The following is a 12,629-nucleotide window of genomic DNA, read 5'->3' as shown; positions in this document are numbered from 1 at the left end:
GATGAATAAACACTGAAAAATTGATTTATTCCCTTCATTCTATCCCACCTATTGGTTATTTTCTTCTAAACAACTAAAAGTAATTTAGACTTGACACTTTTAAATTTTTTAAAACATTTTATTTTTCATTATTTTTAAATGTCTTTGTATGTCAGGTTATGTCCCAGGATCAACTCAGTTTTGTAAAACCTTATTAAATTGCATATAAGGTACCCTCATGATTTAATGAAGTAATGTGGTACATTCTCACAATTTTATTCCTTTAATTTTTATTAGAAATCATGTCAACTTTCAAAAATGCCAATATCTGCCTCATATGCACAAATATGGTAAAAATGTCTTACTTTGATAGACTTTGTGTAATTTCTGTTTTCTGTCTTGAAAAGTAATCAGACAAAGATCATGTTGTTACCTGTTAGACCCTTTATTTACAATAATTGTGTTTTGACCAATCTCATCTCCTATATATATCAAGACCATTTTTACAGCCTTTAATCATAATTCATAATTTGTTTGCAGGTAAATTTATCAGTAAACCTGGGTAAACCAATGATACCACTGTTGATGGAGAAAATGGCTTGGCCACCAAAGGGATCTATGGGACCTATCTTCAGCGAGTATCTTTTTGTCAGGTTTTTCCAGCGAACTGGAGAAGAGACTGATGATAACAGAATTTGGCCTGTTGCCAAGTTCCAGGAAATGTTGATGCAGCTGAATTGTTATGGTATTCTGCCTGATGAAACACTGATTGATGATAGTAAGTTTAATTCATTACAAGAACTATACAATGAAATAAAACATTTCTCACTTTTCCATAGATATTGTAAAATGTACAATAATGCAGTGTAAAGACAAATCAGGAAATGAAATTTCCATGAAAGTAAACAAATGTACTTATTTCAGTATTGCCTATTTGTTTGATTTCTTTTGATGTTTTATGTTTAAACATCATTTGAGAATAAAAGTTTGTTATTTGAGTTGTTGATGAATTCACACTTGATTTTTTTTTTCCATAAAATATGAAACTTTTAAAATGTATTATAAGGTAATATTACAATCTGATTTATGGAAATGTTTGGTTTTGTATGTAATCATATTTTATATCACTTTTGTGTATATGAAAATGGAGAAATCAAAGGTTTTGAAATTTAGCAAACCCCATTCCTTTTTATAGTCAAAGAAAAAATTATTGGTAATAATGACCGGAGTCATTTATGGTACAGTCCATTTCAAAGTTATAAAAATAGTGACACACTGAATGTTTTTATACCCCAAATTTTTCTTAAATTCAGTTATTTTGTATTAACAGTGTACAAAAAATGGTGGATTCCAGTACAGGAAGTAATACTGATAGACAAAAATAAAAAGAAACAAAGTCAGAGTGAGGCCAAACAGAAAGAAATCAAAGACGAGGTACTATAGCAAGTGTTTTTATATGCATTTTAACCACATAATTTTATCCCTTGAATTTTAAGTCTGTTCAAAATAATTGAACAGCCATTTCATAAGTAATACTGGAGGGTGGTAATGGGGGTACCTTCATGACAAATAAGGGTAAAGTTCTTGCCAAATGACGTTAACGGTAGTTTTTGGTGCATGATGATAAGATATGCACTTTCTTTTAGAAGATAAAAATTTGGAATGATTTTGACGAATCATGTTAAATTTTTTCCAAAAACAATTAAATGGTAAATATTTGAGACCTCTGACGAATCACGAATCAATGTAAAATTGTGATCAATTTGATGCTAATGGTAGCCAAAAATTGCTGTTTGACCCCTGACGGTAAAGGACATTACTACCCTCATACTGATGTTTGACTTTTATTGACCTTAATACACATACATCAAGTTTACAAGGCTTCAATGAATACAAGAAACAGATTTTTAGATGCATATAGTAAATATTATTACTGGTTTTTTTATGGAATGTATAATGTTTCCTGTGTTGTAAACCTAACCATTATGGAGCACCTCTTTGCATCCTAAATTTTAAATGGTGGTTTCAAATTGGAAAAGCTATATATGCTATACTACTCGAAATATAATTGTACACATTCTGAGTGAGTCAAAAACTCAGAAACTGCTTATAAAGTCCAGGAAAGATGGAAATACTTATAATGGTGACTGGTCATTGATTCAAGTAAGGCTTATTACTTTTTGGCTGACAATTTTTCCATTTGTTCAGTTATTAGAATCTTTGCCTTCCAAATGGAATGCATGGGGAAAAAACATGTTTAACAGTAAACATTAACAGTTTTTGTCATCACACTATGAATACTTGATAATACTGGATGTTCAAGACAGGACATTTTGATTTGGCAAACAGTGCTTGTTTGTCATATCTTGTTCTGAATGTAATTTGCAACACATGTAAATGACATTTACAAATATTTATTTGTTGAAGCTGAACTATGCCTTATTTATAATTTTAGGACAAGAAGTCACCAGATATTTTTATATCCTACCAATGGGGTAAACAGAAACAGATTATGGCCTTTTATCAAAGGTTGACAGGAATGGGTCTAAGTTGTTGGATGGATATCTACCAAATGGGTGGTGGAGACTCATTGTATGAGAAAATAGATTCTGGTGTACGAGGGTGTAAAGTAGTTCTAACATGCATCACACAGAAGTATTCACTCTCAGCGAACTGTCGTAGGGAAGTGAGTTTGGCTGATGCTTTGAAGAAACCAATTATACCATTGTTGTTAGAGAAAATGGACTGGCCACCTTCTGGACCAATGAGTATGGTCTTTACTCAGCTCCTATTTATTAACTTTTATCGTGACGAAGACGTACAAATGACATGGACTGGACCAAAATTGGATGAACTAATGGAGAAAATAGGAGAACATATGCCAATGATTACGCAAAGTGAGGATAAAAATGGAGATAAACAAATCACTAAGGAAGAAGATGATAATAAAAAATCTGAAAGTGCAGAACCAGAGTTGAAACCAGCAAAGGAAGAAGATAATAATAAAAAATCTGGAAATACAGAAACAGAGTCAAAACCAGCAAACCAGAGTATGTCTCCACGACCTGTCAGTTCCAGAAATACTAGAGGGGCAGGTGGTCCACAACCAACAGAGAATAAACCATCTCCTGTAAAACAACCTAAACCTCTTGCTGCCACCTTCACAGTTGCTGCATCTCCACCAGAGCCAGCCCAAAGTCAAAATCAAAATAAACAGAATGCTGCTCCAAAACAGGAAAAAGAACAAAAGAAGTCAAAATCTTGTACAGTTTTGTAATTTTTTTAGAAGCAGCTTTAAACGATACAGTTTTAACATCACATAGACTGGTACCTCAAAATTATTGTACTAAATACGATAGTGCATATGCGAAAGTATCTATGAAAGCATTGAGACTGTTTTGTTAATGACCTTTTTTATATATAAAGCATTTCTGAAGATTGAAAAAGGCGAGCATACTATTTATTTGTATAAATACTTAATCTGTCAGTTTTATTTACAACCACCCAAGTGTCATTGACATGTTTGGGTCAATCCGTCCAAATAGGCATTTTGATTGCAAATTAGGGGGTTAATAATTACTCGTTGAGACCAATGGTATATTTTTACTCAAAGCAGAATGCTTTTGGATTTTTTAAAAATTTAATATACATATTAATTTCAGGGATTTTTTGGAGGGGATTAAAGGGGGTAATTTATTTTATAATTTATAATATATATACTTGATTTGTATTTATTATGTTATTGATTTTGACTTCTCAGAACATTGTTGATGGATTGTCTGTGATATTTTTCTAGAATAAAGCATTATCTGTTATATATAGTATTTTTATATCTAACAAATATGATAAAAAAACCACTTTAAGCAGCCATTAGAAGCAACATTGATGGTTGTCACTTTAATAATTTTCCTACCAGTTAATAGCACTGCTAGTTGACTGTCATTCAAGCTAATCTTTAGAGCTACAATATTGGAGAGAAAGCCTGACAACCCTTTTTTTTCAGAATTTTGTATTAAGATACAAAGAATTGAAATATTTAAGCACAAGTTTGTTGTTTTAACCAGTGTACAATGTTTCTGTACCAATGTATAGAGATGCAGCCAGATCTAGTCATAGGGGAAAGGAATATCAGATGCCTTGCATAGAATGAGTGCCACACTCAGCAAGTCAATGAATAATTCTGTGGGGTCTTTGAGTGGCCTGTTGCATGGCAGAATTTCTGACTCTATCCAACATACCCTCAATTTACAGTAGCAGTCCAAATATCTGTCCTTTATCCAAATCAATCTACCTACTTTATCTGTCCTTTATCCTAATCAATCTACCTACCTTATCTGTCCTTTATCTCAATCAATCTAGCTACTTTATCTGTCCTTTATCCCAATCAATCTACCTACTTTATCTGTCCTTTATCTCAATCATTCTACCTACTTCATCTGTCCTTTATCCCAATCAATCTACCTACGTTATCTGTCCTTTATCCCAATCATTCTACCTACTTGATCTGTCCTTTATCCCAATCAATCTCCCTACTTTATCTGTCCTTTATCCCAAATTAATCTCCCTACTTTATCTGTCCTTTATCCCAATCAATCTACCTACTTTATCTGTCCTTTATCCCAAACAATCTACCTACTTTATCTGTCCTTTATCCCAATCATTCTACCTACTTGATCTGTCCTTTATCCCAATCAATCTCCCTACTTTATCTGTCCTTTATCTCAATCAATCTCCCTACTTTATCTGTTCTTTATCCCAATCAATCTACCTACTTTATCTGTCCTTTATCCCAATCAATCTCCTTACTTTATCTGTCCTTTATCCCAAACAATCTACCTTCTTTATCTGTCCTTTATCCCAATCAATCTACCTACTTTATCTGTCCTTTATCCCAATCAATCTCCCTACTTTATCTGTTCTTTATCCCAAATTAATCTCCCTACTTTATCTGTCCTCTTATCCCAATCAATCTACCTACTTTATCTGTCCTTTATCCCAATCAATCTACCTACTTTATCTGTCCTTTATCCTAATCAATCTACCTACTTTATCTGTCCTTTATCCCAATCAATCTCCCTACTTTATCTGTCCTTTATCCCAATCAATCTACCTACTTTATCTGTCCTTTATCCCAATCAATCTCCCTACTTTATCTGTCCTTTATCCCAATCAATCTCCCTACTTTATCTGTCCTTTATCCCAATCAATCTCCCTACTTTATCTGTCCTTTATCCCAATCAATCTCCCTACTTTATCTGTCCTTTATCCCAATCATTCTACCTACCAATATCTGTCCTTTATTCCAATCAATCTACCTACTTTATCTGTCCTTTATCCCAATCAATCTCCCTACTTTATCTGTCCTTTATCCCAATCAATCTCCCTACTTCATCTGTTCTTTATCCCAAATTAATCTCCCTACTTTATCTGTCCTCTTATCCCAATCAATCTACCTACTTTATCTGTCCTTTATCCCAATCAATCTACCTACTTTATCTGTCCTTTATCCCATCCATCTACCTACTTTATCTGTCTTTTATCCCAATCAATCTCCCTACTTTATCTGTCCTTTATCCCAATCAATCTCCATACTTTATCTGTCCTTTATCCCAATCAATCTCCCTACTTTATCTGTCCTTTATCCCGATCATTCTACCTACCAATATCTGTCCTTTATCCCAATCAATCTACCTACTTATCTGTCCTTTATCCCAATCAATCTACCTACTTTATCTGTCCTTTATCCCAATCAATCTACCTACTTTATCTGTCCTTTATCCCAATCAATCTCCATACTTTATCTGTCCTTTATCCCAATCATTCTACCTACCAATATCTGTCCTTTATCCCAATCAATCTACCTACCAATATCTGTTCTTTATCCCAAACAATCTACCTACTTTATCTCTTCTTTATCCAAATCAATCAACCTACCAATATCTGTTCTTGATCCCAATCAATCTCCCTACTTTATCTGTCCTTTATCCCAATCAATCTACCTACTTTATCTGTCCTTTATCCCAATCAATCTACCTACTTTATCTGTCCTTTATCCCAATCAATCTCCCTACTTTATCTGTTCTTTATCCCAAATTAATCTCCCTACTTTATCTGTCCTCTTATCCCAATCAATCTACCTACTTTATCTGTCCTTTATCCCAATCATTCTACCTACCAATATCTGTCCTTTATGCCAATCATTCTACCTACTTGATCTGTCCTTTATCCCAATCAATCTACCTACTTTATCTGACCTTTATCCCAATCAATCTACCTACTTTATCTGTCCTTTGTCCCAATCAATCTCCCTACTTTATCTGTCCTTTATCCCAATCAATCTACCTGCTTTATCTGTCATTTATCCCAATCAATCTACCTACTTTATCTGTCCTTTATCCCAATCAATCTACCTACTTTATCTGTCCTTTATCCCAATCATTCTACCTACCAATATTTGTCCTTTATCCCAATCAATCTACCTACCAATATCTGTTCTTTATCCCAAACAATCTACCTACTTTATCTCTTCTTTATCCAAAACAATCTACCCACCAATATCTGTTCTTTATCCCAATCAATCTCCCTACTTTATCTGTCCTTTATCCCAATCAATCTACCTACTTTATCTGTCCTTTATCCAATCAATCTACCTACTTTATCTGTCCTTTATCCCAATCAATCTACCTACTTTATCTGTCCTTTATCCCAATCAATCTCCCACCTTTATCTGTCCTTTATCCCAAACAATCTATCTACTTTATCTGTCCTTTATCCCAATCAATCTACCTACTTTATCTGTCCTTTATCCCAATCAATCTACCTACTTTATCTGTCCTTTATCCCAATCAATCTACCTACTTTATCTGTCCTTTATCCCAATCAATCTGCCTACTTTATCTGTCCTTTATCCCAATCAATCTACCTAGTTTATCTGTCCTTTATCCCAATCAATCTACCTAGTTTATCTGTCCTTTATCCCAATCAATCTACCTACTTTATCTGTCCTTTATCCCAATCAATCTACCTACTTTATCTGTTCTTTATCCCAAACAATCTACCTACTTTATCTCTTCTTTGTCCAAATCAATCTACCTACCAATATCTGTTCTTTATCCCAATCAATCTCCCTACTTTATCTGTCCTTTATCCCAATCAATTTACCGTCTTTATCTGTCCTTTATCCCAATCAATCTACCTACTTTATCTGTCCTTTATCCCAATCAATCTACCTACTTTATCTGTCCTTTATCCCAATCAATCTCCCTACTTTATCTGTTCTTTATCCCAAATTAATCTCCCTACTTTATCTGTCCTCTTATCCCAATCAATCTACCTACTTTATCTGTCCTTCATCCCAATCAATCTACCTACTTTATCTGTCCTTTATCCCAATCAATCTACCTACTTTATCTGTCCTTTATCCCAATCAATCTACCTACTTTATCTGTCCTTTATCCCATCAATCTACCTACTTTATCTGTCCTTTATCCAAATCAATCTACCTACTTTATCTGTCCTTTATCCCAATCATTCTACCTACCAATATCTGTCCTTTATGCCAATCATTCTACCTACTTGATCTGTCCTTTATCCCAATCAATCTACTTACTTTATCTGACCTTTATCCCAATCAATCTACCTACTTTATCTGTCCTTTATCCCAATCAATCTACCTACTTTATCTGTCCTTTATCCCAATCAATCTCCCTACTTTATCTGTCCTTTATCCCAATCATTCTCCATACTTTATCTGTACTTTATCCCAATCAATCTCCCTACTTTATCTGTCCTTTATCCCAATCAATCTCCCTACTTTATCTGTCCTTTATCCCAATCATTCTACCTACCAATATCTGTCCTTTATCCCAATCAATCTACCTACTTATCTGTCCTTTATCCCAATCAATCTACCTACTTTATCTGTCCTTTATCCCAATCAATCTACCTACTTTATCTGTCCTTTATCCCAATCAATCTCCCTACTTTATCTGTCCTTTATCCCAATCATTCTACCTACCAATATCTGTCCTTTATCCCAATCAATCTACCTACCAATATCTGTTCTTTATCCCAAACAATCTACCTACTTTATCTCTTCTTTATCCAAATCAATCAACCTACCAATATCTATTCTTGATCCCAATCAATCTCCCTACTTTATCTGTCCTTTATCCCAATCAATCTACCTACTTTATCTGTCCTTTATCCCAATCAATCTACCTACTTTATCTGTCCTTTATCCCAATCAATCTCCCTACTTTATCTGTTCTTTATCCCAAATTAATCTCCCTACTTTATCTGTCCTCTTATCCCAATCAATCTACCTACTTTATCTGTCCTTCATCCCAATCAATCTACCTACTTTATCTGTCCTTTATCCCAATCAATCTACCTACTTTATCTGTCCTTTATCCCAATCAATCTACCTACTTTATCTGTCCTTTATCCCATCAATCTACCTACTTTATCTGTCCTTTATCCAAATCAATCTACCTACTTTATCTGTCCTTTATCCCAATCATTCTACCTACCAATATCTGTCCTTTATGCGAATCATTCTACCTACTTGATCTGTCCTTTATCCCAATCAATCTACCTACTTTATCTGACCTTTATCCCAATCAATCTACCTACTTTATCTGTCCTTTATCCCAATCAATCTACCTACTTTATCTGTCCTTTATCCCAATCATTCTACCTACCAATATCTGTCCTTTATCCCAATCAATCTACCTACCAATATCTGTTCTTTATCCCAAACAATCTACCTACTTTATCTCTTCTTTATCCAAATCAATCTACCTACCAATATCTGTTCTTTATCCCAATCAATCTCCCTACTTTATCTGTCCTTTATCCCAATCAATGTACCTACTTTATCTGTCCTTTATCCAATCAATCTACCTACTTTATCTGTCCTTTATCCCAATCAATCTACCTACTTTATCTGTCCTTTATCCCAATCAATCTCCCACCTTTATCTGTCCTTTATCCCAAACAATCTATCTACTTTATCTGTCCTTTATCCCAATCAATCTACCTACTTTATCTGTCCTTTATCCCAATCAATCTACCTACTTTATCTGTCTTTTATCCCAATCAATCTACCTACTTTATCTGTCCTTTATCCCAATCAATCTGCCTACTTTATCTGTCCTTTATCCCAATCAATCTACCTACTTTATCTGTCCTTTATCCCAATCAATCTACCTAGTTTATCTGTCCTTTATCCCAATCAATCTACCTACTTTATCTGTCCTTTATCACAATCAATCTACCTACTTTATCTGTTCTTTATCCCAAACAATCTACCTACTTTATCTCTTCTTTGTCCAAATCAATCTACCTACCAATATCTGTTCTTTATCCCAATCAATCTCCCTACTTTATCTGTCCTTTATCCCAATCAATCTACCGTCTTTATCTGTCCTTTATCCCAATCAATCTACCTACTTTATCTGTCCTTTATCCCAATCATTCTACCTACCAATATCTGTCCTTTATCCCAATCAATCTACCTACCAATATCTGTTTTTTATCCCAAACAATCTACCTACTTTATCTCTTCTTTGTCCAAATCAATCTATCTACCAATATCTGTTCTTTATCCCAATCAATCTCCCTACTTTATCTGTCCTTTATCCCATCAATCTACCATCTTTATCTGTCCTTTATCCCAATCAATCTACCTACTTTATCTGTTCTTTATCCCAATCAATCTCCCTACTTTATCTGTTCTTTATCCCAAATTAATCTCCCTACTTTATCTGTCCTCTTATCGCAATCAATCTACCTACTTTATCTGTCCTTTATCCCAATCCATCTACCTACTTTATCTGTCCTTTATCCCAATCAATCTACCTATTTTATCTGTCCTTTATCCCAATCAATCTCCCTACTTTATCTGTCCTTTATCCCAATCAATCTACCTACTTTATCTGTCCTTTATCCCAATTAATCTCCCTACTTTATCTGTCCTTTATCCCAATCATTCTACCTACCAATATCTGTCCTTTATCCCAATCAATCTACCTACCAATATCTGTTCTTTATCCCAAACAATCTACCTACTTTATCTCTTCTTTATCCAAATCAATCTACCTACTAATATCTGTTCTTTATCCCAATCAATCTCCCTACTTTATCTGTCCTTTATCCCAAACAATCTACCTACTTTATCTCTTCTTTATCCAAATCAATCTACCTACTTTATCTGTTCTTTATCCCAATCAATCTCCCTACTTTATCTGTCCTTTATCCCAATCAATCTACCTACTTTATCTGTCCTTCATCCCAATCAATCTACCTACTTTATCTGTCCTTTATCCCAATCAAGCTACCTACTTTATCTGTCCTTTATCCCAATCAATCTCCCTACTTTCTGTTCTTTATCCCAATCAATCTACCTACTTTATCTGTCCTTTATCCCAATCAATCTCCCTACTTTATCTGTCCTTTATCCCAAACAATCTACCTTCTTTATTTGTCCTTTATCCCAATCAATCTACCTACTTTATCTGTCCTTTATCCCAATCAATCTCCTCTTTATCCCAAATTAATCTCCCTACGTTATCTGTCCTCTTATCCCAATCAATCTACCTACTTTATCTGTCCTTTATCCCAATCAATCTACCTACTTTATCTGTCCTTTATCCCAATCAATCTACCTACTTTATCTGTCCTTTATCCCAATCAATCTACCTACTTTATCTGTCCTTTATCCCAATCAATCTCCCTACTTTATCTGTCCTTTATCCCAATCGTTCTACCTACCAATATCTGTCCTTTATCCCAATCAATCTACCTACCAATATCTGTTCTTTATCCCAAACAATCTACCTACTTTATCTCTTCTTTGTCCAAATCAATCAACCTACCAATATCTGTTCTTGATCCCAACCAATCTCCCTACTTTATCTGTCCTTTATCCCAATCAATCTACCTACTTTATCTGTCCTTTATCCCAATCAATCTACCTACTTTATCTGTCCTTTATCCCAATCAATCTCCCTACTTTATCTGTCCTTTATCCCAATCATTCTACCTACCAATATCTGTCCTTTATCCCAATCAATCTACCTACCAATATCTGTTCTTTATCCCAAACAATCTACCTACTTTATCTCTTCTTTATCCAAATCAATCTACCTACTAATATCTGTTCTTTATCCCAATCAATCTACCTACTTTATCTGTCCTTTATCCCAAACAATCTACCTACTTTATCTCTTTTTTATCCAAATCAATCTACCTACTTTATCTGTTCTTTATCCCAATCAATCTCCCTACTTTATCTGTCCTTTATCCCAATCAATCTACCTACTTTATCTGTCCTTCATCCCAATCAATCTACCTACTTTATCTGTCCTTTATCCCAATCAAGCTACCTACTTTATCTGTCCTTTATCCCAATCAATCTCCCTACTTTCTGTTCTTTATCCCAATCAATCTACCTACTTTATCTGTCCTTTATCCCAATCAATCTCCCTACTTTATCTGTCCTTTATCCCAAACAATCTACCTTCTTTATTTGTCCTTTATCCCAATCAATCTACCTACTTTATCTGTCCTTTATCCCAATCAATCTCCTCTTTATCCCAAATTAATCTCCCTACTTTATCTGTCCTCTTATCCCAATCAATCTACCTACTTTATCTGTCCTTTATCCCAATCAATCTACCTACTTTATCTGTCCTTTATCCCAATCAATCTACCTACTTTATCTGTCCTTTATCCCAATCAATCTACCTACTTTATCTGTCCTTTATCCCAATCAATCTCCCTACTTTATCTGTCCTTTATCCCAATCGTTCTACCTACCAATATCTGTCCTTTATCCCAATCAATCTACCTACCAATATCTGTTCTTTATCCCAAACAATCTACCTACTTTATCTCTTCTTTGTCCAAATCAATCAACCTACCAATATCTGTTCTTGATCCCAATCAATCTCCCTACTTTATCTGTCCTTTATCCCAATCAATCTACCTACTTTATCTGTCCTTTATCCCAATCAATCTCCCTACTTTATCTGTTCTTTATCCCAAATTAATCTCCCTACTTTATCTGTCCTCTTATCCCAATCAATCTACCTACTTTATCTGTCCTTTATCCCAATCAATCTACCTACTTTATCTGTCCTTTATCCCAATCAATCTACCTACTTTATCTGTCCTTTATCCCAATCAATCTACCTACTTTATCTGTCCTTTATCCCAATCAATCTACCTACTTTATCTGTCCTTTATCCCAATCAATCTACCTACTTTATCTGTCCTTTATCCCAATCAATCTACCTACTTTATCTGTCCTTTATCCCAATCATTCTACCTACCAATATCTGTCCTTTATCCCAATCATTCTACCTACTTGATCTGTCCTTTATCCCAATCAATCTACCTACTTTATCTGACCTTTATCCCAATCAATCTACCTACTTTATCTGTCCTTTATCCCAATCAATCTACCTACTTTATCTGTCCTTTGTCCCAATCAATCTCCCTACTTTATCTGTCCTTTATCCCAATCAATCTACCTGCTTTATCTGTCCTTTATCCCAATCAATCTACCTACTTTATCTGTCCTTTATCCCAATCATTCTACCTACCAATATCTGTCCTTTATCCCAATCAATCTACCTACCAATATT

General features: G+C 34.5%; 1 protein-coding gene across 3 annotated transcripts in view; it reads left to right on the top strand.

Moving 5' to 3' along the window:
- LOC139520752 (uncharacterized) overlaps positions 1-3,794 on the top strand; it is a 37,632-nt gene extending 33,838 nt beyond the window's left edge. For all 3 annotated transcript variants that reach the window (XM_071313678.1, XM_071313677.1, XM_071313679.1), the window contains exons 22-24: positions 520-757; positions 1,310-1,413; positions 2,435-3,794. In XM_071313678.1, the coding sequence (XP_071169779.1) occupies positions 520-757; positions 1,310-1,413; positions 2,435-3,256 (1,164 nt within the window). In that variant the 3' untranslated portion in view covers positions 3,257-3,794. The remainder of the gene's footprint in view (positions 1-519; positions 758-1,309; positions 1,414-2,434) is intronic.
- Positions 3,795-12,629: the final 8,835 nt, after the last annotated feature.

The sequence above is a fragment of the Mytilus edulis genome, chromosome 4 (assembly GCF_963676685.1).
Source record: "Mytilus edulis chromosome 4, xbMytEdul2.2, whole genome shotgun sequence".
Classification (NCBI taxonomy): domain Eukaryota; kingdom Metazoa; phylum Mollusca; class Bivalvia; order Mytilida; family Mytilidae; genus Mytilus; species Mytilus edulis.
The sequence above is the reverse complement of the archived record's forward strand: the minus strand, read 5'-3'. Positions and strand labels throughout refer to the sequence as shown.